The sequence below is a fragment of the Hyposmocoma kahamanoa genome, unplaced genomic scaffold, assembly GCF_003589595.1.
Source record: "Hyposmocoma kahamanoa isolate Upper Pololo Valley unplaced genomic scaffold, ASM358959v1 181, whole genome shotgun sequence".
NCBI lineage: Eukaryota > Metazoa > Arthropoda > Insecta > Lepidoptera > Cosmopterigidae > Hyposmocoma > Hyposmocoma kahamanoa.
The window spans coordinates 1,619,531-1,646,553 of record NW_020653712.1 but is presented as its reverse complement, the minus strand read 5'-3'; the positions used below and the strand labels follow the sequence as shown (position 1 = coordinate 1,646,553).

Genomic DNA, 27,023 nt, shown 5'->3' with positions numbered 1-27,023 from the left:
GGTATCCGCAACTCGACGACAAAGCGCCTATTTTGCGTGTGGTGGATACAGGGTCCACTCGTGCCACCCAAGCTCCTCCAGGAATCGCAGCAGCCTCCTTGGTTTGCTGAAGACTTCGGGGAGCGACCTTGGCACTCCAAGGTACTTTGCCCTGTAGTTGGCCACGCCGGAGCTCTAGAGTAGGATGTGCGCAGCCGTTTCCTCCCCCTCCATGCACGCTCTGCATAGAGGGCTGTCTGTGATACCTAAATTGAAAAGGTGTTTATTGTATGGACCATGACCCGTTAGGGCGGCAGTTAGAGTGCGAAGCTCTTGCCTTTTAAGTTTAATTAGTATTCGAGATAGACTGGCATTGAGCGTTGGGAGTGCTTCCCTCGCCTGTCTACAAACCGTAAGGGTGGTCCATGTATTATTATGTGAAGATTTTGTACCTTTGTGTATAGTTGTTCTGGACCATTGGCAGGGGAGGAACACTATCGGTTCTGGTCCTACAGCGTCCGTCTCCGACCCTTTCCTGGCTAGGACACCTGTGACATTTCGGACCGTCAATTCTCGGATTCGGAATTGGTAGGAATCGAACGTTTAATCCACAGACTACAAATATATAGTCTGACAGTACGCCTAAAAGAGCGTCGCTTTGAATTGATCTGAACAGCTTGCAAATATCCTGGCCAACATTACCACAAAATGCCAATGCCCAATCTTTCTCGCTCTATGTCATCATTATCACTAAGACTTTCAGTGTGCCTGTTGCTTCACCAGCACCCTTCAACGCTGTAATGCTCATATTACTAGTTGACGGCAGAAATCTGTAACTTCCTTGGACACTTTCACAAGGAGCTACGGAGCTACTAACTAAGGAGCGTTAAAGCCATTAATCTACTAATCTTTAAATCCTTAACGTAATCCAATTCAATGTCACTACGGTGATACATAGTACATGCATCACAAGGGCAGGTCTCATTGCGGTCACAGATAGCGCAATTAATTTATCAACATGACTTAAGAAAGTCAAGGTAGTTCTACAATAAAAATAACACCGATGCGTTAAGCAAAAGAAAGCAGTAACATACTCGTAGCAGGGTATATAGACAACTATTTAGAGTGGCGGCGAGTGCGGGTGCTCAGTCCGCCCGAACCATTTACAGTGCTAGGGTCTGGCTTCTAGCGTTTGTTTGCAACATCGACGTGTGGATCTAACAGTTTTAGTCGCTTCGGCACTGTGAAAGGGAAGACGCCAAGACCCGCGCGCCCGCACTCACTGCACTCTAAATGAGCCCTTACACGTTGCTCGGAGCGTAAGGTTGTCAGATTATAATTTTAGTTATACTCTATAGGTTTTTTCGTAGCAGGTATTTATAAGACATAAAGAAGAATAAACTATCTACCGACTAACTACCTCCTCCTTTAACTACCTCCGTGGCCTATCGGTTACCTTGCCGGACTGCCACGCAGAGCTCCCAGGTTCGATTCCCAGGCCGGGAGAAATATTTGTATGGCCTACATTTATTTCTCTCGTGAATTTGGGTGTAATTTGTGGTTGTCTATGTGTCCATGGCACCTGCGACACAGGGTTTCCCTAGTGCGGGGCTATGTTGAGTGTGTAAAAAAAAATACAATACTAGACAAAACTTGTTATGAAAATTAAAATACTAGAAGAAAGTTTAAAAATAGAAAATGTCATCGAGGACTATAATAGGTAGCAGTGGAGCTCTTGTGTGGAGCTTTTGTGGATTACAAATACACCTGCGTTTTGGTAGCATTAAACTTGACAAGATTCGCTTCGCCCCAATCGGAGACTGCCTTGAGTGCCAAATTCAAACGACTAACCATAGACACTGGACAAGAGTGGAATTCTTCTCCACTGACCTTTGCATTGGTCAAGTATCTGCCCACAACTGTGCTGTTATCAGCAGTACAGTTGAAGCAACTGCCAGTTCCTTTCTAGATTAAGCAATTTAAGTGTATGCAAAGAAAATTTCGCTCGCTGCTCTTCGATAAATAATAATTCGAACTTGGCACCATTTTATATGATTTTGTTTATCTTATCTCTGTAAAGATTATTCGGCGGTACATCGTATCGTATTAGTCTTTTAGCAAAGTCTAATTTATATTACTGGCAATAAAGTTGCGGTTCCACCTACTCGCGTATCGCTGAAGTAACGTTTTTCTTATACAGGTGTGTATTACATTTTATTCCATTTTTTCTCAGTCAATAAAAATTTGGGGGCACATAATACTTACTACTGTGCCAGACAAGCACACCGGACTTGTTCCATTGGATAAGTTAGTGTCTCATGTTAGAAAATTTCCTATAGTATGAGTACCTACCAGACAACGAAATTCACTATGGGGGGTTTATTCCACAAATTATGTGGAATAAATAATAAAATTTTAGGATCCCCATCAGTGGGGATTTTTGTGAGAATTTGTGGAACAAACCCTACCGGGCACTACACAAATAGAACACCAAGTGTTGGCGACCAGCACCGTGCCATTCTTTACTGTACCATCTTCTTTGGTCATCATCATCATCAGGTTACACGCATCCACCGCCGGACATAAGCCTCTCCTCGAAAACGCCAATTTTCCCGTTCTTGTGCCGCCCGCATCCAGCCGCTGCCGGCCACCTTGCTCAGGTCGTCTGTCCATCTTGTCGCGTCTTGGGCGTCCCACACTACGTTCTCCTCGACGTGGTTGCCATTCCAGAATAAGTCTGCTCCATCGGTGATCAACCCTGCAATATGCACTCACTCGCCCGGCTCACTGCTACTTAAGCTTACTGATTTTTCGAGCTACGTCTGTCACTTTAGTTCTCGTAGTATGATGTGTGACCTCAATAGAGATTTGGTTGGTCAAAGAAACCCCAACATAGCTCGCTCCATCGCACGCTGAGCGACCTTGAATTGGTGAATGAGGCCTATTGTTATTGTCCATCTCGGCTGCGTAAGACATAACTGGTAACGACCTTGACGAACGAGTGACGACCTCAATATGTGGCTTGTTTGGTTATTGTTTTCAAAATAACAGTTTCGGTACCCTTAAAAATAATAAAAGAAAAATTTATGTGAGATAATAGAGAAAATCGGGTTAGAATTTTGAAAAAAATTCAATCGAATCTACCGCGACTCGAACCCGGGACCGTCTTGTCCGGCGCCCACCGTGCAAACTGTTATACCATCGAGTTTTGTCAATAGAAATCTGCTTGTATTCTAAATTCAGTTATATTTCCTATGGGAACTGCTAATCTCCATATTACAGACCGTGACTCTGAAAAGGTCAAAATTCGGTCTTAGTTCATGTTGTTAAACTAGACGTGCAATTTTTTAAAATTATGATTACAACATGTAGGTACAATTAAAATAATAATGTAACAACCCTACGCATGTGTAGGCAATTACTCGCCGAATAGGCGGAAGTTGCCCTACTTGATCTTATTAAACCATGATTCTAATTATTACGTAAAAAGTTAAATTAGGTTTTTTTGTTTTTTTCAGCAACCATGAGGCTCGTCCCTCTTTTATTAAGTTGTTTTACAATTGCACACACGTACAAGATATTGTGTGTGTTTCCAACACCAAGCAGAAGCCATAACATGCTAGCTAAGGGAATTGTTCAACCTCTATTGAAGGCTGGACATGAGGTAAGAAATCTTTTACCTTTAACTGCCTCCATCGCAGAACGGTTATTGCCATGCAGAGGTCCCGGGTTCGATTCCCGGGCCGGGAGAAATATTTGTATGGACTACATTTATTTATATCTGAGTTTGGGTGTAATTTGTGGTTGTCCATGGCACCCGTGATACAGGGTTTCCCTAGTGCGGGGCTATGAGTAAAAAAATTGCCTTCATGACACAAAACGTACAGTACATTAAAAAATACTCTATACGGTTTTAACTATTATACACAAGTACAAAATATAGAAAAAAATATGTAACTGAAATTCAAGTTTAAAAAAAAACTATATTTATATTAGGTGTAGTCTTAGAATAATAACGCATAGAAACCTAGTCCGCACACGCTAAGTGAGGCAAATTGAAGCGCGCCCAAAGGGCCTACACGAGCGGGCGGGCCTTCAGTGCTCGTCGACTTGCACCGCGAACAGCTCAAGAATTTTAGCTATAAATGACTAAATTTGCGGTAAATGAGTGTAAAAATACGTCAGACAAACATAAAATAGATACTAACATCACATTCCACAAGGAAGTAACGCGTTTCAACTTGTATTTTCATATAAATATTCACTAAAACCGAAAATTAATCTACTACTAAAACTAGCCTACATGAATTTGATTTTTGCCTCACTTGTGACAGTTCGTTTGATATGAAACTATCATTCTATGCGTTATTATTCTAAGGGTGTAGTAGTGTGAGCATTATTGAGTTTCGGGTGCTGGTGATATTATAAGCACATGGGACTTGTCAACTTATGTCTCAAGGTGACGGCCGCAGTGGCAGTGCCCCTCAGATATCTATGGTTTAAAACTTTGTGCGACACTGCAACGGTTATGGTCAGGCATGTCGCTTACCAACAGGCCACCAGACTCGTTTGTCCCGTCACAAATCCTTACAATATCCACAACATAGAGGACAAAGGATAAAAGGAGAAGGCGGAATTAAATCGTAAAATTCCATCGCAAACTCTGTATCCTGTAAAATACCGATAAGCAGGTAACTTTGCCAACTAAGCCACGGAACGATCTAACGGACGTTACCAATTTTTCTATGTACTTGTTACTACTTAGATCTTTATTTTTGGTTTTTAAGGTTTTTTAATAATAATAATAGTATAATAATTTATTTATTTAAGATCATTGATCCACTTTGTTAGTAGCAATTGAAAACTTAGGACTATGTTAGCAAATTACACTTTAAAAAATAGAAAATAATGAAAATGGAAATACTTAAAAAGAAATAATAGAAATTAACAATAGGTATACGGAATTAGACTTCATGTCACCAGCCCTTCTTGGTGACATGAATTCTGGTCCAATAGCATATTGGACATGCTACATCCTCGGATATAGTATTCAGAAGGCTGTGTTACTGCTGTCACGCATACTTCTCATGGTCGACGTGGTTTTTACCGTAGCGCCGTCTGTGAGAAATCTATTTCTTCAAATTGTGTGTCAAACTTCGTGATATTCAATAAACTATTCTTCTTCTTGGCGAGTCGAATCTGACGTTTATCTTTGTGAGAACTAATACTTAGCGACTGAGATAGCATTATCAGTGGCGTTGTACAGGTCCTCGCGTGTGCAGGTGTAGGGATACGCCGGGCAGGACAAAAGATGTGCCATTGTTTGGGGAGAGTTACCACACCGACATGAGCACTCCGAGTTGTAACCCCACCCATGCATGCACTCCTTGCTTCGGCCGACTTGGGTCCGCAGCCCATTTAGAGGCTTTCAAGTTTGCGGGATGAGTGACGCCGTAGGGTTACTGTCCTTCCAGAGACTTATTCGGGCCTGTTTAGTTTCCCCGTCCAGAGGAAAATACTTCTTTTATTAAGCTATGGCGACTCTTTAGCCTCTGGGTTACCAGCACGTGATGGTGTAATGGGTGCTGCGGGTCAGTCTCTTTTTTTAAACGTTCCTTGGAGCTAGCCGCGTCTCTACAATGTCCGGAGGGGCAACACCAGCCAACAGGTACAGCATACCGACTGACAAGGGTTAGTTTCAGACAGCCAGTAAAAAAATACAAAACTTAAAAAATTACCGTTAATCATTTTCTTTTTTATTACATAATTTTGTTTTGTAAGTATTGTGTCCAGTAGACATGTACGAGAGCGATATAAAGCGTAATACTCTATGCGAGATTTTTCTGATTTTTGATAAAAAATAAGTGCGCATTTAACCTTTATCTCACCTGATGGAAAGTGACGATGTAGCATGTACATCTAAATAATATCTCTTCACTTTCGCCTTGAAAAGGTCCTAGTTATAGCGTTCGGGGAATAAGTCCGGAGGTAGGGAATTCCACTCATGTTCCACTCTTTAGCCACTCGCCATTTAAATAGCAATATCTCGCGGCTTGTGTCCCTGCTGCCCTGCCAGCCCTATTGTATTTAGATATGCAGGACGAAATATATTTTATAAATAAGCAGTACTTTGTGTTTGTGTTTTACTTTTTTACTAAATGTGACCTGTGTTTTACTATGCAATAAATGATTAAATGAATAAATAAATTGATTTTCAGGTGACATGGGTAACTCCGTATGATGATAACAAGCCTCAGAAGAACTTAAAGTTCGTTTACCTTAGGGATGTACTAAAAATCATGGACAGTAAGTAAATTATTTATCGAATAGAATAGAAACCATTTACTATAACGCCACTAAACAAACGTGCGTGACCTATGCAAAGGGATCCACTCAGTTAATTGCCCCCTTTACTCGGCCACTATATCGCACGTGTTCAGGAGTGTACAGGTTTGTTTTGGTTTACACTAATAATTAAAATGCAAAATATTATTATAATTCCAAATTATTAAAAATCAGTATAATAATATTAAATTTTTACTTTCTCTCACAAAGTCTTAGAATACATTACACTAGTGAACTTATCTAAATTATTACACCATTAAGTCTGTGTGAGAGACTGGCGTCCGTACTAGGAGACCTGTGCTACAGATCATCAGCCCCTCCACACTCCGGATTAAAGGTAAGTATAGACTTGGACTTAGATAACTATAATCCTATAAATTGAACAGCGCTAGACTTAAGCGTGAGGTGAATGTGAACGGGTATGCCTGTGTTGTGTGTGTGTGTGTGTGTGTGTGTTTGTGTCGGTGTGTGTGTGTGTTTGCGTGTGGATGTGTATGAGAGTGTATGTTTGTGTGTAAAACCCGACTAGACATCAAGAAGGTATAGACTATGTTAATTTGATACTGATAATTTGAAATTGGAACTATTAAGAGATTTTTGGTTTCATCGTAGCTTAGAAATGCAAATTTCTAAGCCAATTGGTAATAGTCCTTTTACAGTTGAGTTTTGTGAGTGGATAAATTCCAATTGTCTTATTTATTTTATTATACATGTACCCACCTAGTAAACTAAAAAATCTATGTGAGAAAGCTGTGGTCTGCTGAGTAGAAGAACGACAGACGTTGTGTTTTAAGCATTTGTTTTTAAAAAAGCAAGGGTTCATAGTTTAGAAGAGAGTATTGCGGACAGTGTGAAGAAGAAATAGTTGACGCACAGACAGAACATCACAAAGGGAATAAAGGTCTGAAGGGAACGGAAAAGGTAGAGACCGACTGACAACTCTTTCAACTTTTTTTTTTAATTTAGGTACACCCCATGCTGTGTTGCAGTATGTTAGAACAGATTGGCATAAAGACAGGTAAACCATATTAATGACAACGTATAACAACACACAAGCCACGAATTATAAGAAACCTGCATCCTGTGATTGCTTGTCAAATAGCCACTGTGAGCATTGCATGTGCCATGAGTTTGGATGTCCGTAACGATAAAAAGTGCGAATAGATTTAAGTTACTTAGTATAGTTTAATCAGATTTTAGATTGGAGGTTAGTAGCAATAGAGGTCCCTGTAAAAGAATTCCTCCAGGGAAGTACCTCCACGTTACTTATTTACTAGCAGTAATGTCAGCGTTACTGTGTTCCAGTTTTAAAGGGTGCATTATTATCTCAAGGTCATGGGCGCAGTGGCAGTGCACCTCAGATCTTTGCGATTTAAAGCTCTGAGTGGCACTGCAACTGTTGTGGACAGGTGTATAGCTTACCATCAGGCTCACGACTTGTTCGTCAAATCATTTGATATTATAAAAAAAAATCTTGTTACCAGCAGCTTGATTTTGATTGCCTCTCCCGATCGGAAATTGCATCTTTCCGAATCGAGGCGCATAATTCCGATTCACAACTGGCGGATCGGAACTTTGACGTTTCAAATCGGTACAATAGTTGACTTAACTCTAACATTAGAAAGATATAGTAGAAATCTCTTCTCGCTAGGAAACCTATTTGATTTGAGACTCGGATGGGCTACCCAATCGGATAGATTCCGGTTTGAACTAAAATCAGTCTACAGATCTCTTCCAGTAGTTCTGTATTGGAGTGTGGCGTGAGGCATGGCGGTTTGACCTCACCGAACCTCTTTAACCTCATGAACCGTCTAATTGTCGAATTCAGTAACACTGTCATCGGATGCTAAATTGAGGGTACTATTGTAAACAACATCAGTTACGCGGATGACATGTGCTGCTGAGTCCGTCAATAAGTGCACTTCGGAAGCTAGTGGAAAAGTGAGAATTTTATGCAGTTTCACAAGACCTTCGGTACAATGCGACAAAAAGCGAGTTGCTTGTATTTAAAGCTGGTCCATCTGGTACATCGTTCCAGAAGATAAGCTGTGCGGCTCGCCTCTCAATAAAGTCACTAAATTTGGCACTGAGTCACAGAGTCCTTAGAAGATAATACAGATATTGAAAGAGAATGTACGGCGCTGGCAGTGCGGGGCAACATGTTGGCCGCATTGTACCGAAGGTCTTGTGTTCACGTTAAGGTATCTCTATTTAAAGCTTACCGCCAGACCTTTTACACCTGTAGCCTATGGGTTAACTACAACCAGAAAGCGTTCAGCTCCCTACGAGTTGTATATAATAGTATATTCAGGATGCTGTTGCGGCTGCCCCGATTCTGCAGCGCCTCGGGAATGTTCGCGTTTGCACAATTAGATGGGTTCGCTGGCATCATACGAAAAAGAGTGGCCTCCTCGATGCGCAGAATTCGTGGTAGCGGCAGCGGCCTCCTGAGTATCAGTGCTGGAAGGGTCCAAGGTTCATTGCTTGAGCACTGGACCAAAATTCACACGTACCCTAAACAGAGTCAATAGTTGTAATTCACAAACATTAGTGTGTAAGTTTTTGTTTATTACTAACCAATGTGGATGTATAACATTCGAAATAAATAATTTTAATTTGTATGTTATATTTTTTAGGTATAGACATGAGTGACAACGACAAAAAGCAATCTATATCATATATGCTGGAGATAGGGAGAAATGTGAGTTCTGCTACGATGGGAAATAAGGAGCTCAGAGATATATTGGTGATGCAACAATTCGATGCTGTAGTTACAGAGTGGTTCATGTCAGATGCAGACGCAGGGTGAGTCAGAGTGTTACTTTGAATTAGTAGCTGCAGAACTCCTTGTGAAAGAGTCGTCCGGAAAAGAACTGCCGATATAACTATTTCTGTCCATAGATTTTGAAGGACAAGAGTTTTTGCACACTACGTCCGATTCGTATCAAGGGGTCGATTCAAAACCTTACGATAACTCAGTTGTCGACCGATTCGATTTGATATCGTACGATTACTTTTCATTTTCATTCACAACACCCGAATCAAACGTCGAACTGTCGTATTCGAAACCGAACCGAAATGACGTCACACCCGTACGATTACTCGAAGTTCTCGACCGGCAAAGGCTACAAACGTTATTCAGAACACAGTTAACGAATAAAAGGTCCCGAATGTCCTATTGTTTACAAAGCAAGAATTTAATACGGAAATCTCTTAGGGCTCGTTCCCACTATATCGTGACGACAGATTGTCGTGCTGTTTACAGTATCGTGGCTTGTATATTTAAATGAAGATGTTCACATATAGCACGACACGATTAACTGTCGTTGACGATTTTTTTTCATTACTACGACAAACTGCCGTCACAGTGCGAACAGCTAGAACGACAGTTGTCGGACGATAAAAAAACGTCACGATAAAAGCTTGAGGATAGATTGTCGCAGCTCCTATTGTCATCACGATCTAGTGGGAACAGCTAGTCACGACAGTCGTTCAACTATAGTAAAACGTGACGACATAGTGGGAACTCGCCCGTATTATTTTAAATGAAGTCTAGATTTTGTTCAATTTTATGAATTTATTTTAATGCAAGACTATTGCATTACTTTATTTTAGGCCTTTAAAGTCTTAAAAATGTATATAACAGGATTAACTAATTAACTCCGTAAACGCTGTTGGATAACGATATCGTATCCGAATCCGAATCGAACGTTTAATAGGAACGTTCGAGAACGATATCCAAACGGTTCGGTTAAATTATCGAAGAGTTCTGAATCAGGGTCCTGTCCCGAATATAAGAAATGACGGTGCGATATGTCACAGCGATCATTTTATCTCTAGGTGACTCGAATCTCATTTAGTGCACAAGCGACATCCGAAATGGGTCCCAGTATTCTAGATTTATGTAGTCTCGGATTCGGAATGAAAGCGCTAAAGGTGCTGGTAAACTCAATTCTGTTTTTCTTTCGGTTACTTTCGAAATATATGCACGTAAAGTTTTTACTAGTAAGAAATTTCGGTTACGGTGATGTTGCTTAACAATAAAACTGGAAACTAAATAAGATATAAAAAACCGATTAGAGGGGGTTGTAGATCTCGTTTCTCTGGTCCCATATTTAATAACTCCATTTTGCTAAAAATGTCCATTACGTTATTTATGATAAGAAGAGCAGAATTATTATGGATAGGCTTACCACCTCAGGCGCACAACTTGATCGTCTCATGACTTAATTGTATATAAAAAAGAAAGAATTTGTGCCGGCATTCGAGAACAACAACCAAGATTTTATAATTTTTTTTGAGAAAAAACAGTCATTTTTTTACGTCTGACCCCAGATCTAAATAAATAATAGACGCACAGAATACATTTCTAAATTGAAATTAGTGTATTCTGGACCGCAAGTTATGGTAACTAAAATGTACTATCACATACCAATTTAGACATAAATGAAATTCAAGAATTTAAAATTTTCTCCAAACATTTTCTCCAAGAATTCCTCATAAATAAAAGTTTATTCAAGATAAGATATAGTAATATTCAAGAATTTTTCAATGACAGTATAGGTATAATTTATTATGTAATTGATTTGAGATACTTCGATATCCTTCTCAATTTATCTTACGCATGTAACCATGTCGGACTGCCACGCAGAGGTCTTAGGTTCGATTCCCTGGCCGTTAGAAATATTTGTATGGCCTACATTTATTTCTCTCGTGAGTTGAGTGTGATTTATGGTTGTCTATGTGTTTGTCCATGGCATCCGCGACACAGGGTTTCCCTAGTAATTGTAATGATTTATTTATTATGATCACAGTTTTATTTTATTACTTTTATTACTTTTATAATGAGTAAATGTCCTCATCACTTTGTTGCGCCTTCACAGGGTGTTACGTTTCAATCCACTGTACTTAATATAATATAAGTGTAACAATGTAACAAATTAATAAATAAAAAATGTATTATTTATTTATTCGTTTATTACAGAAAAAAAATCCTTAAATCCGGCTGGGTTCGAACCAACGTGTTCTAGCAAACCGTGCTTACTTAATTACAATTGTAAAAGCGACATCTCTAGTCAGTGAAGAAATATATTTGTCACAGATGGCGCTACGTCAAAAAATCCGTTAAAAAATCAAAACAAAAGTTTGCAACTAGCAAGTCCACTGGTTGGTTCCGTGGTCTGGCACGGTTTGCTAGAAGACCGTGATCCAGCTGGATCGAAGGATTTTTTCTAAGTGTTCGATCTTTGTATTAATAATTATAACAGTATTTCATCTGTTTAAAGGTAAAACCACATAAGTGACATTTTCCAGAAAATGTCTTTAATTTATATAGCTATGGTGAGAAAATCACTATAATGGTGGGTTACACCAAATTGGCAGTCAGAAGGGACTGAAGTTTAACTAAGTATGTATTTATGCTATTGCGTGACTGGGTTTCAAATCCACCAGTGTTACAGTTGGTGGGGCTGTGTGCACTGGATCAATGCGTGTGGCGGCGGCGACCGCCTCCTCTGTTCGCGTTACCGCGAGCGCGCACGAACTTGTTAAAAGAAGCACCCTTTACCCGAACGTTGCGTAACCTAAATGTTATCACTAATTTCGTGAATATATTCTGTTGTTCATTGAACGAATTCGTAAAAGCGGCTCTGTGGGTTTTGTGTTACCATAAATGTAGTTATTAAGTTTGCTATTCCCTAAATTAAAGGTCATTAAGTAAGGCTTGTCATCGACACTATCTCATTAGGTACAACCTGTAATGATAGCTGTAAGTTGGATATAAATAAATAAATCTTTCTGCAGTTGAAACTCTGTAATAAAAAAGCTATAAACTCAATAACAGTTTTATCTATATATTTATGTAGGAGATTTTTTGTGGAAAATGACACTTTTGTGGTTTTACCTTTAAGCAGACGTTTTTTTTTAAACGAAGTTATGGAAGCGTATCAGCGTACACTGCGGCTGACAATCACAAAGTTCCTAAATAACAGAACCACTACTTCCGTCTACAATAATGATAATTTTATTTAAATTTCAGCTACGCAGCTGTCCAAAAAGTTCCCTGGATAGTTCTATTCACTCATATGAGTACACACGTCGAGAACCTCGTAGACGACGTCCGCTCAGTTTCGACTGTGCCATCATTGATGACTGAATACTCAATACCAATGAATTTTTGGCAACGGCTAGTTAATACCGCATCATTTATGATATTTACCGGACTAACAATGTGAGTACACAACGTCACACAACGTATACTAATAAAAATGGAAGTAAATTAATTTGCTACATCGCGAACCCGGGCGTCTACTCCGAAAAGTAAAATCCGATACACGTAGCTGCGTCTGTTTTTCGTTTTAATAATTTCTTATTATGAAACGAGTTACGTGTCCGCGTGTGTGCGGAATGATTGCGATGAGACTTTGATATGGACTAATGAAAAATGCCATTTTGACAGTATTTTGACACGACGTGTGTTAAGTCCTTAGAGGATGGAAAAAAATAAAGGAGCTGCCCTATCCACGAAATAAACGTGCCTACCTAAACCAAAATTGTCATCGAGTTTATACCTAGAAATAAAGACGAAATAAGAGGTATATATTCCTGGTAACACATTAGCGATACAGCTCTTATAAATATCAACTCTCTTTTGCACTGAAATATAGACAGGCCAACTACTGACCTGTGTGTACGTCTCCGTATATTCCAAAAATATTCTGTATTTATTGTAATAAAGATAATATCTCTAAAAATGCCGTGCTGTTCTATTCGGTGGTGTGGGAAAAACAGCAAAACATCTAATTACAAAACAAACGGAATCACATTTCATCGGTAATTAAATATTAAATATGTAATTTTGTAATTTTCGTCCATTATAGCAAAGCTCAAGTTAACTGGTCGATTTGAAATGAAACAATTGACGAGTGTCGTCAACTTTTAGAACTCGGGCTAGCCAATCGGAGCGCAGTTGTCACAGTAATAATATGACAGAATAATTTTCAAACAAATTAAATGACATTTCGTCTCTATTTCTGGTTAAATACTCGATGAAAATTGTACACCACAAATGGCGTATTTCTTTAGTGTTGTACCATAATCATCGATAAGTTAATCGAGGTATAATTAAAACGTATTTAGGAAGTGAGACTTGGAGGGGGGGGACATTTGACCCAGTCCCGACGTCGACAAGCGCCCGATGGCGCCTGACGCGTTTTGGGATAACTGTAAATTTAACCAGGTATAACGCATCGGTTGAAAACCAAAATTTAGCAGGTTCTCTGTAATACTTAAGGAGAAATATCTCCATATAAAATTTATGTACAAAATTAGATGTTTTATTCTTAAACAATTCGTCTTACACTTTTATTTTCGTCCATTTATCCTGTTACGGACGGCCGTGCGCGCCTGGCCGGTCAGAGCTGAAGTTCAGACGAGAATGATTAATTCAAGAGCTCTGATTGGCCGAGCGGCGTAGCGACCCATTGATAGGACCGGCACGATGTGGGAGACATCGTGCCGGTATAAATATAAGCTAGTTTTAGTTTGTACGCATTCACTTTTTATATTCGCTCATGAAAGCACTTGTTACAATTTCTTGTTTCGTAAGTCAGATTGACATTTTTGTTTTATATGAATATACAGTCCATTTTAAATCAAGGAGTTTTTTATTATCGAAGGAGAATAAAGCAGGAGTTCAGTTTTGCGGGCTGAATTCACCACATATCCTTTGAATAAAATTAGGTCTCAGTAAATGGTTTCAAACGCTTGACTATGCAGATACTTAAGATCTCTTAATATAATTAAATTTAGGGTATAGATTAGCATTCACATTGAATAAAAAGTATATATACTTTTAACTATTTTTTTTTTTAGGGTTTCTCTTTTTATAATTTTTTTATGTATATATATTATTAGCCTTTATTTTTAATTTTAATATTGTCGTAGTTTTTATAATTACATACCATAGCAATTGTCTTTTTTATACTGTTCATTTATACCCCTTGGTTGTACTGTATTTACCTAATGATAGCCCGTGAGTGGAGGAACACTTAATCCTAAAATACAAGGTTTTGCTCAGTTTGGGATTCGTTAGTTTAAACATTTTATATACGTAGCACGTACATACAGTCAGTGAAATAAGTTTTTTTTATGTAAAATACTCATTGTTTTTAATTTTGCTGTATGTGTATAATGAATGAAATAAATAATATTATTATTTTAGGCTTTTTTCAGGATTTTATATGGTCGGATAAAGTACGCCATATCGTGTAACAAATTAGCAGATTCTTAAGACAATATACTTAGGTATATCTTATATTTTTGTTAGACTGTTATATAATAGTCAACACCAAAATTATTTGCTCTAGCAAAACAGTTTTCCCGTTTCCCCTCCGATGACTCGCCTTAACATGGACTTCCGCAAAGTAATGCCTGAATTATGAATGACTTAAAGATGTCAACTAATTTCGTATATTGACGTTTGCTCTAGCAACAGCTCAATAATAATAATTGATTTCACAATAGTTGCTGAAAGCTGTCCAGCTTTACTAACCGATACTTCGGACATTTTACAGGTACAACGCAGCCATGGATGCATCCCGTTATGAATTCTTCTTCTCTCCCCTAGCCCAAGCTAGAGGCGTAGATCTACCCCCTTTCAGAGTGGCATCTTCCAATATATCCATAGTGCTGGTCAACTCTCATCCTTCCATTGCTCCGGCGCAGAGTCTACCACCTAACGTTATTGATATTGGCGGATACCACATTGATGAAGGCACGCCCACACCTAAGGTAACAATTTTTATAAACTCGATTTTATAACTTCACTATAAGCAAGTAACATACAAGGGACATTTGTCCTTGAGCAAATTACGCTCAAAACTCTCAACCTCCGCATAATCCGTAAAATGCTGCCCTGCTATTGCAATGTTCAGAAGACCAAACATGTGAAAATCACACTAAAAACGCGATTAATCAGGACTAAATGGTCTTCAAGGGTTTTTCAGGACATTTTACTTAGCTTTTGGTGCGTTCTCCGCAGCCAAATAACGTCTCTGATGGATTATTTTAGCTTCTTTTTCTCTTAAGCGGCCTTTGCTTGATTTAAAAGAATGTAATATAATACACGTAGTTGCCAGCATGAACTATTCTCTGTTCGTGAAGAAAATGCAGCAATAGAACACGTTTTGAGTCCCGGAACACAGTTGCGAGAACTATCCCAGCCGACTGCGGCGTTTTTGGCTTTCATTGTGGTGGTGTTTCCAACGCTCCGTAATGTTTTGCTCGGCAACTCGCTCTCTGGAGTGTAATAGTAGACCCAAATCTCAACTTTTATGAGGAATTAATTTCTGCTACGGTCGGCGTGGCTGAGTTCTGGAACACAATATTATATTGTATGCCATCTATATGGTAAGAAGAAGACGGGTCATGGGAAATTTAGTAGCAGTAGATTAGAGAGTAGAGATTTAGTAGCTCCTTGTAATAGAGTTCATCATGGGAAGTATTGCCAGTATCTATTTCTGCCGCCTAGCAGTAAAATACCATATCTATTTCTGTCGTAACTTTCCACCAGATGAGATGGAGGTCAAATGCGTACTTATACTTTAAAAAAATAAGTAGCATTACTGCGTTTCGGTTTTGAAGCGCTGGTAAAATTACAGGCACATCGGACTTGTCAACTTACGTCTAAGAATGACGGGGACTGTATCTAGTAGTATCTCTATCTCTCTCTCTCTGAGCTCTAGCTCTGAGTGACACTACAACGTTACGCCTGTTCATAAAGTTGCGTATCGCTTGCCACTTGGCGCACGACATGTTCGTCCGTCATTTGCCATGTAAATGCTCATGTCAAAGACGATTATACTCACATTATGCAATAATGCCCACATTACCGCATTCCGATTTTGGATAAAGTTGTAATTCTAGCTATAACGTTAGATGCTAAATTGCAATGGGGTCCACAAATGAGTAAGTAATCAAAACGGCTCAGCTCTGCAGTGTGCGATTAAAAATACTGATACTTTCAGATGTCGAAACCATTAGATAGGTTTACTTCAACTACTTTCACAGTCTAATGACATAGGGCATTTTGCTTTCGGGTAATGACGCCGATATCAATAGAATATTTGTCCTGCAGTAACATGCGGTTAGGGTAATTTACAATTTGGGTCCCAGAATATCTTTGAGAGATAGGTTTAAGGAAATTAACATTCTTACACTAGCGTCACAGTACATTTATGAAAATGTAATTTATGTTAAGAGGAATAGTAATTTCTTTATGAAAAATAGTGACAGACGTAACATTAATACGAGCAATAAAAAGAAACTAGCTGTTCTTGATAATCGTCTTCAAAAAGTCACAAATTAATTTAAGAAGCAATGTATATGCTTCTATAACAAGATTCCGGTTGATATACAAAATTTGACATTCACGAGGTTTACAACACAAAACAGTGAAAAAAAGAACTTTATTCTGCGTACTTGGATAACAAGAATCCGTGGTAGTAACCCGTTTAGCTCATGAAGGTATTCTCGATCGCTGATGTTTGAAGACAATAAAAAAGTATATTGTAAATGTTGAATGTTATTTACAAACAGCAATCCCTTCAGTTTCTTGCTCGTTCTTCTCAGGAAAATCTGCCTTACGAATGAGCGGTAGAGTTTAACCAATGTGACAATTTCAAGCATAATAAAGCTTACCTATGAAATAAAGATTATTTTTATTGTGATGGGTATGAGTACACTACAGACACATCGGATTTTCAACTTAATGTCTCAAGTCCTTAGATCTTTAAGATTTAAAGCTCTGAGTGGCCGATTATGGATAGACGAGTCGCTTACCACCAGGCGCACGACTTGTTTGTACCAGACTCAATCTACCTGTTGGATTCCCGAAGAATCAGAACGGACCAGGACCCGATTCAGAACTCTTTGATATTTTAATCGAATCGTTCGATTAGATATTGTTCTCGAATCGAAAGGCGCTTTCCAGGCTATTCGGATAAACGTTCGATTTGGATTCAAATACTACATCGTTATCCAACATAGTTTACGGAGTTAGTCGGTGAAATATATTACAAGAAAAATGAAATCCTTTTATATACATTTTTAAGAGTTTAAAGGCCTAAAATATGGGAATTCATTAGTCTCGCATATTGAACTAAATCCAGATTTTATTTAAAATAATAAATGATTTCCCCATTACAATCTTGCTTTGTAAACAGTCGGACGTTCGGTAGCTTTCATTCGATAACTGTGTTCGGAATAACGTTTGTAGCCTTTGCCGGTCGAGAAGTACGAGTAATCGTACGGGTGTGACGTCATTTCGGTTTGACGCTTGATTCGGTTATTGTGAATAAAAATGAAAAGAAATCGTACGATATCTACTCGAATCGGTCGACAACAGAGTTATCGTAAGGTTCTGAATCGACCTGCAGACAGTTCGTATTCTTCCGTTTATTGAAGCTTCTTATTCTTAAGAGGACCATATACACTACTATTCTTGAACTACCAAGTCACAAATATGAATGAAATCGAATCAACAATTCTCCTATATACAAGCCGATACGGCGTCTCCCACACCGTACCGGCCTTACCATCGCGGACGCCGCCCGGCCAATCAGAGCTACATATTATTTACGTAAAGCTACTGGTATTGCTCTGACCGGCCAGGCGCGTATGGCCGTTCGTGACACTACCGATATGTCCGATAGGCTTGGCATGTCTTCGAAGACTGATAAACTTTGATACGTGTACCTTTTTTCACAGGAGCTTCAAGAACTAATGGACACCTCTGTACAAGGTGTAGTATACTTCAGCATGGGCTCAATAATCAAATCGTCCACAATACCAGAAGAGACGATAAGCAGACTAATACAAATTCTAGGGTCATTGAAAATGACTGTCCTGTGGAAACTAGACCATATACCTAAGGGATTACCTAAGAATGTTCATATTAGGACTTGGTGGCCTCAATCTAATATTTTAGGTAAGTTCATACATAGGAAATGAAACTATTTTTCCGGATTTAAATCGCGTATATTTGTTTTTTCAAACAAACCTACGAGAGGCCATTGAAATTATATCCTAATTTCAACAGGGAAGATGGTTTCTCCGTACCACCAGTTTGGGATCCAGTATTTCCTCTAATTAAAAATCCCAAACAGACATAAGACTGCAGTACTAATTAATATGTTTTAGTTTATTCTAATTTCTATTAATAATTAATAATAAATTAAACTTAATAAAAATTCATTCAATAAAATAATTTGTAAAATTTAATGTAGCGTAAATTGGAATGTTTTCTTTGTAAAATTAAAAATAAGGTATTTAATTAATAACTATTGTAACTATAGTGAAAAAATAGGGTGGTTTGCATTAATATTAGACATAACTGGTTGAAGACTGTACCACCTCAGTCAACCATGACTATGGGACCTGTAAAGGGCCCGAAACGTCGGTTTGTTTGAAAAAACAAATATACGCGATTTAAATCCGGAAAAATAGTTTCATTTCCTATGTGTAACAATCGCGAAAACCTAAGAACTCGATAAGTTCATACACTTTATATGGTAGGTTGGTTGGTTTTCCCTGTCGCAAAAATCTCATCAGATGATAAGTTGTCCATTGGTTTACTTACTGGTGGATCTTTTGGCGAACATAGCATAATCGCCTTCAACATGAATATTTACATGGCAAGTGACGGAATGAACAAGTCGTGCGGCTGGCGGTAAGCGATACACCTATCCATAAAAGTTGCAGTGTCACTCAGAGCTGGAACTCAGAGAGAGACACTGCTAAACGGCCCTTGTCGCCCTGAGACGTAAGTTGACATAATTTCACCAGTACCCTCCTTCAAAACCGAAACGCAATCTGCTTGGCGGCAGAAATAGGTAAGGTGGCAGTAAGGTAACCGTCAAAAGAATTAAACATATTTAGCAAACAATGATCTTCAAATCACAATTCTACAACAAAAAACTCTTAGAGGATGAAAAAAAACCGAATTTCCGAATAACATATAAAACTTCAAAAAAAAAACTAACTATCCGATTTATGTCCTATGTTGTGACTCCATAATAGTATTTCCATATGACTGAATGATTAACCATCACCAAAGTTTATGAAATGTATAAGGTCGCTTTTAGCTGACTTGGCTAACATTAGTGTTTGGCAAATTACACAGGCTTATTTTTAAAATACTAACAACCTCACAAGATCATAACTATTAATTATTCATCAGATTTTACTTTCATGCATAAATTAAATAGATTTAAATAGATCGCTTTAAGCCGTAATAACTGTGCAAGACGAGGGTGGGAGGCGTCGCGGAGGACGACGTACATACGTACGGGTATCTCGTTAAGGGACAAAGTTCGGAACGAAGTTATCCAGCATAAGGGAAGGGAAAACCGAAAAAGAAACTCGTATCTGGAGCTGCGTCGTCAGTACCACCGAGACGAGTTGATCAGTGCGACGAGGACGGCTTTCGGAAGGTGGAAAAGAAAAAGAAGAACACCAGCCGAAACCTTAGTGGCACCGCCCTGACTGGCCCGAATCATTTATTGCGTCCAGCGGTACCGACGACGTTGTTATACGTGTCGCGTCTTCATTACTCCACCAAGTCTGCGGATATTGTGGAGTACATGCGAGTGAAGGCCAACGCAAACCTGAGGGTCGAGCGGTTGGAGTCGCGCCACAATGTGAATTTTAATTCATAAGTGGTGCGAGCACCAACTCAACACCTGTCGACCTTCATGAGAGAAGACTTTTGGCCGAAGGGTGTCATGTACCGGCGTTTCCGAGGACGGCTACCGGACACCCACGTTGCGTTACACGTCGAAGTACATACGTGTAAATAAATAGTGTTATATGTATATTATCATGTTATATTGTATTTATGATTAGTCCGTAAGGTATTTATTTAATATTTCTGTTATTGTTTTATTATATTATTGTTATATTATATGTATGTTAGTCTGTAAGGTATGTATCTATGGGTCCTAGTTGCCTGAAATAAATAAATAAATAAAAATAAGACTAAAGTGGATATCGTCCAGAAATGTAGCAAGCTGAAGTGGCAGTGGGCTGGCCACATCTATTCATCTGTCGCAGAACCGATGAGCGATGGAGTAGACGGGTTCTCGAGTGGAGACCACGTATCGGCAAACGTAACGTAGGCCGGCCCCCTGCAAGATGGACCGACGATTTGAAGAATGTCGCGGGTAGTGAAAACGGGTGATCAGAAAACGATGGAATGCGGAAAACGTGCAAGAGCTTGCACGTTTGAATTTATTCTACCAAATACAGATATAGAAAGGGTCAGATAATACAACAAAAACTTAAAAGATTACTTTTCTTAAATTTATTATGTTTTGTAAAAGTAATGGAATAAAATGAAACTGTTTTTCCGGATTTAAATCGCGTATATTTGTTTTTTCAAACAAACTAACGTTTTGAGCCCTTTACAGGTAACATGGTCACGGTTTACTGGGACATGGGACTTGTAAAGGGCCCGAAACGTTGGTTTGCTTGAAAAAACAAATATACTCGATTTAATTAGAATAGTTTCATTGCCTATGTGTAACATTCGCGAAAACCTAAGAACTCGATAATGGATCAAAAATTGTTGTTTATGACGTTAGTATTATAGTTCTGCGAGGTATATATTTTATTTTTTTATAATATCAAGTGACGGGACTCTCAGAGCTTTAAATCGCAAATATTTGAAGGGCGCCCATCGCCCTGAGACGTAAGATTACAAGTCCCATATGCCTGTAATTTCACCAGCACCCTTGCCCTTAAAAACCGGAACACAGTAATGCTGACATTACTGCTTGGAGGCAGAAATAGGTAAGGCAGTACTTTCCTGGACGAACCTACCTTACTTTCCTACTGCTAATTAGAGGTTGTTAGTACTTTAAAAATAATCCTATATATATTGAAATGTAGAGCAGTATTACATCGGCAAGGTTTTTAAAATAATTAAGTATAATAACATAGTCTAGCAAAAAGTTCATGTTGCAGGATTACTAGGCTTAATAATCGTGATGGATTATTTTCATCCTTAACTTTTTTCAGCGCACCCTAACATCCGTCTATTTATAACCCATGGTGGTGCCCTAAGCACATTTGAAGCCATCCACTACGGAGTCCCTCTCCTCGCCGTGCCTGTGTTCGGCGATCAGCCCGTAAACGCTCGTCGAGCTGAACAAGCTGGATATGCTCGTGTGGTTCCATTTGAACCAACATTCGCCCCAAAATTGGAGATAGCTTTGACAGAAATGCTGAGAAATGATAGGTGAGCCGATTGTATTTAATTTTATCTTCTCGGAAGACCACAGTGGCACAATTTAAGATAAGGAATTTGTTAATAGAAATAATTTATAAATTCCTTATCTTAAATTGCAATTTTTAAGTAATTAGTACAATCGATGCTCTAAGATACTTGACCCCTGACTGACCTTTTGGTTCTGAGTGGCTTCTTATGCATTCCAGCTTTTTGGATGAAATTTATTTTAATGTAATGTAATTAAAGATCACGTTGATTTAAAAAGTTCAATGAAACGTGATCCACTAACGATGCAATGAGGAAATCACACCAAAATGAATTTTACCGCTCAAAACATTGACTTACAATTATATGGACGTCGGGTCCGCGCTAAAAAGTGTCCGAACTTATAGGGCGTTAAAATCGTATACAGAGCGTCATTCACGCCTTAGTCTTGGTTTGCTCGACTGACAGCGAAGCAAGCAAAATTAGACAGTACTGCGACGACATTACAATTTAAATTCAACGTTTTAGCTTTTTTCATATTCCTTTACATGTCACTACGTTTAAATAGGTTGACTTGGGACATTTTTTTCGTGGTTTGTGTATTAGACCCGTCGTCCATTTATTTGTAAGTCAATAGCTCAAAAGTTAAATGTTAGCGTGCGCTATCGCCATTGTACGCAACTTTAAGTTTGTTTAACACTTTTCTTTGCACTGATCTACTCAGAACCAAATAGTCGGCAAGAGAGTCAAATGTCTTGGGGCATCCACTGTACATTATAGCAGAACAAAAAACATGGGAATTGTGTAAAATGATTAAATCCGCTAGCCCATCAAGAAATAAATAACAACGGTTTATTTATTTGTGTTTCTTCTAGTTACCAGAGTCAGATGAATGTCATTGACGACCTCCGTGATCTACTACTGGTTTGCACACCGGTCGTCTTCTCTGAGGTCCCGGGTTCGATACCCGGCCGAGTCAATGTAGAAAACTAACTTTTCTATATCGTCTCGGGTCTGGGTGTTTGTGGTACCGTCGTTTTTTTCCGATTTCCACAACACAAGTGTTTTAGTTACTGACTTTGGGATCAGAGCAATCTATGTGATGTCTAATGTTTATACCTATATTATTTCAACCTATATTGCTTGTGTTGTAATTTTATCCTCATTTTATTCCAGTTACTACCACCGCGCGAAATATCTGTCGAAATTGTTTAATAACCGTCCTGTATCACCGTCTAAACTAATAACGCATTACATTGAACTGGCTATCGAAAGCAAAGGTGAGAATATACGCTTTTACTTAGAATAATAACGCATAGAAACCTAGCCCGCACACGCTAAGTGAGGCAAATTGAAGCGCTCCCAAAGGGCCTACACGAGCGGGCGGGCCTTCAGTGCTCAAGGTCAACTTGCACCGCGAACAGCTCCAGAATTTTAGCTAAAAATGACGAAATGTGCGGTAAATGAGTGTAAAAATACGTCAAACAAACATAAAATAGATACTAACATCACATTCCACAAGGAAGCAACGCCTTTCAACTTGTATTTTTATATAAATATTCATTAAAACCGAAAATTAACCTACTACTAAAACTAGCCTACATGAATTTGATTTTTGCCTCACTTGTGACAGTTCGTTTGATATGAAACTATCATTCTATGCGTTATTATTCTAAGCGCTTTTACATTTACGTGTTGTATTGTTCTTGTTGTAGTTACATTTCAAACCGGAGAACAATATAATGAAATGCGAATCGCAGCTATAAGTTTTTAGATTTATGACTAGTATTGCAAGGGGTAGCTGATTAAAAAGTTTTAATAAACCGACAATAAAAATGCTAATTTATCTTCAATTCGAAACTACTTTGTTTTGCATTGAGCTTTGACGCGAGTTTGCCGGAGGTAGAAGTTATGCTGGACAGCCATCCTTCATGTGACGATCGTATTAGATTTCATTTTTAAAATTTCGAATTTCGAAAAACAAATGAATAAATTTTATGCATACATTTTACTGCTTTTATAATCTTTAAGAAAAAGCTTATCTTCGGATGCGTTCTGAATTTACACCTCATCAATTTTTATTATGTATGTGATTAAGTGATTATTGAATTTATTTTAGTTCTTCGACGAATTAAAATAATTTAATAAACACAATTAGTTATCACTGTCAGTTTAATGTCAACAATAATAAGAATAAAATATACCAACGGATTTATGTTACCTACATAAATAAGTAATGTACGACCTTAGAATAATAACGCATAGAAACCTATCCCGCACACGCTAAGTGAGGCAAATTGAAGTGCTCCCAAAGGGCCTACACGAGCGGGCGGGTCTTCAGTGATCAAGGTCAACTTGCACCTCGAACAGCTCCAGAATTTTAGCTAAAAATGACGAAATGTATGGTAAATGAGTGTAAAAATACGTCAGACAAACATAAAATAGATACTAACATCACATTCCACAAGGAAGTAACGTGTTTCAACTTGTATTTTTATATAAATATTCACTAAAACCGAAAATTAACTACTAAAATTAGCCTACATGAATTTGATTTTTGCCTCACTTGTGACAGTTCGTTTGATATGAAACTATCATTCTATGCGTTATTATTCCAAGTGTACGACAAATCGCTTAATTGAGATAATGGCACTTATCTTTTTTTTTCAACGAAAGAAAAAGTTAGGTGCGCCACAGTCCACCGTCAAGTTCAAATTTCAAAAACAATTCCCACGCTAGCGTGCAAAAATCGCTTTTGCGCGCAGATTTGTAATGAGAAAGACTTTCCGAGCCAGTGAGATGAAAATAATTATTACTGTAGGAATCCAATTTAGATATATTGCAAAATTGATATATTTTTGCAACCTTGCAACCTTCAGAAAGGTACAGTCATATACACAAGATACCTGACCCCTCAAGCCGACTTTGTCGACCTTTTGGTTCTGTGCACAAGAATGTGGAGATATTTGTTAAACAAACTTAATCTTTAACCAGTGCGCCGTGAAATTTATTTTGGTATAACTCCCTGGTCGTCACGTTATTGAAAGACATTGTAAGAAAGTTCTTAAGCCAATTTGATCTTTAACGTATAGTTCTTGCTTAAACACAGAACACAAATTTCAACCAGCTATAGTAAAGCCATCGTGATTTAGCGGTTTACGGATTGCTTTGCAAGTTGAGGCAAGCATGGTTGGAGTCACATTAAAAATAAAATATTATTTGGCTATGACTATATAATAAAGTATTTTTTTTTGTTTTTCACCTCTGTAAGAATGTGTGAGTCTTTTAAATTTTTATCGAAATTGATATTCAATTATTTTTTGTGAAATTACTCCACTAGTTCTAAAACAGTGAATAGCGACATCTCTCGCAGGGGCTGGTAGCTGCAAAGGTATCTAACTGGTTGATAAAACTTTCATAGATTTCTCATAGATGGCGCTACGACTAAAAAGTCGTTGAAAAACCAAACACAAAGACATGACAACAAGCACATAGAAAAATTCGTGAGGTCCGCTGGTTCGTTCCAAGGCTTAGTTGGTATAGCGTCTGGCACGGTATGCTAGAAGACGTCGGTTCGAATCCGGCCGGATCGAATGAATTTTTTCTGAGTGTTCGATCTTTGTATTAATAATTTATGTGTAAGTCTTGTTCATATAAAACAATAATTTCTAATTTTAATAATTTCGTTAAGTGCGGCATATTATTAAAACAAGAAAGAAAACTTTAAAAGTATTAAAACTGAATAGATAAATGGGAACGAAACGCGGAACAATGCGTAATCACAGAAGACACGATCGTATGCATACTGCAAAGCGATTTCGTGATTTGTTAATGTTCAATAAAACGCAGGCTAGAAATTTGAATTTTTGTATATTTGAAATACAGCTAAGCACTCTCGTATGGAACAGTTTTTATAGTAGAAGTGTTGCCATAAAACGTAACACATATTTAACACGGCATCTTACATATATTTTACGAATGTTGCCCATTGATATAACTAAATAAAGAATTTGAAATGTTTATTTAATGTTCAATTTATTAATTGAACAGTTAATCTATCTGTTACGGACGGCCGTACGCACCTCGCCGGTCGGGGCTAGAGTTCAGAGGAGAATGAATAATTCAGGAGCTCTGATTGGCCGAGGGGCGTAGCGACCCATTGATAGGACCGGTACGGTGTGGGAGACACCGTACCGATATAAGTATAAGCGATAATTGTCATTCGAATCAATCACTTTCACTTGTCACATTCAGTTTTTCTGGATTAGTTGTTTCTCGCATTTGTAAGTCAGATCGACATATATGAATATACAGTCCACTTCAGATTAAGGAAGTTTCATTTTACAATAAGGATATCGAAGGCAGAATAAAGAAGGGCAGTTCAAGTTTGCTGAATTGCTAACACTATCCATACCCACCCTACGCTTTATTAATAATATCTACTCACCCACCTTAGGCAATTTCTAGTGAACAAATATTATGATTTGTCAACGTTAACATTAAAAAGCGAAACAATGCTGTTAAAAATATAACGTTAAAACAAAATAGTGCTCGTGGAATCGAACCACGGATATTGTAACTGGCAGTCCATATAATAAGCCGCTCGACCACTTTACTTGAATGTTAAGTGACGAAATTTAGTATTGGTTTTAAAAATAAGTTGATCATCTTCAAGCAACACTCCACTGTATTGCTTATACGATAAAGTTGAAATAGCTTTAATTTTTTCTTTGTTCAATACGTAAGATAGCTCGCAGAACCAAAAGGTCGGTTTGGACATGTTAGGAGGTCAGGTCTCTCATGTATATGACTGTACATAAATGTCTATATAATAAATAGTAAAGATTTAGTTCTGACTTAAATTCAAAGTAACTGTAGTGTATACTTAATTGTCAATTGAAAATCAATTCGAAATTGCCATAGCTACTTAAAATACTTCTTTATGTTTGATTTAGTGTCATACAACTATAGATATTATACTAAATATTGTAATTTCCACAGGAGCCTACCACCTTCGTTCGGCGACGTATTTGTACAAATGGTACGAAAGATGGATGCTGGACCAAGTGGCATTCGTTGTAGTCGTACTGTACGTGTTGAAGAAAGTAATACAGAAAGTCTGTAGAGTGCTGTGTGGAAAGAAAAAGGAGATGCAGTTGACGGAATTTTTATACCAAAGATCGAATAAGAAAAAAAAGATGGTATAATAATACCTTGCGATGCAAACTTGGACACTTTTAACGAGAAATAAAAACTATTTTTAAAAAACTTTGACTTTCGATTCATATCGTGTTGCCTCTCAGGACTATATTCCTAAAATCGTAAACAACAATAACAAAAAAATAAAAAAACAAATAAAAACAAAAAATATTTAATAATTTGTGCAATTATATGTGGGGGTCATACGGGAGGACGCTTGCACGTTTGA

General features: G+C 38.1%; 1 protein-coding gene across 1 annotated transcript; it reads left to right on the top strand.

Moving 5' to 3' along the window:
* The first annotated feature begins 2,131 nt into the window (after positions 1–2,131).
* On the top strand, positions 2,132–26,837 carry LOC113226098 (UDP-glucuronosyltransferase 1-7C-like). Its single transcript, XM_026458617.1, has 10 exons — positions 2,132–2,179; positions 3,498–3,643; positions 6,198–6,285; positions 8,961–9,129; positions 12,362–12,553; positions 14,898–15,114; positions 18,091–18,310; positions 21,400–21,619; positions 22,772–22,875; positions 26,597–26,837. Exons 2-10 carry the CDS (start codon positions 3,503–3,505, stop codon positions 26,800–26,802), a joined length of 1,557 nt encoding a protein of 518 aa, XP_026314402.1. The 5' UTR covers positions 2,132–2,179; positions 3,498–3,502; the 3' UTR covers positions 26,803–26,837.
* Positions 26,838–27,023: the final 186 nt, after the last annotated feature.

Coding starts and splice junctions, on each gene's coding strand:
- LOC113226098 (XM_026458617.1), top strand. CDS start 3,503: ATGAGGCTCGTCCCTCTTTTATTAAGTTGTTTTACAATTGCACACACG. Junction 9,130..12,361: donor ATGTCAGATGCAGACGCAGG/GTGAGTCAGAGT, acceptor TTTAAATTTCAG/CTACGCAGCTGTCCAAAAAG. Junction 18,311..21,399: donor GCCTCAATCTAATATTTTAG/GTAAGTTCATAC, acceptor AACTTTTTTCAG/CGCACCCTAACATCCGTCTA.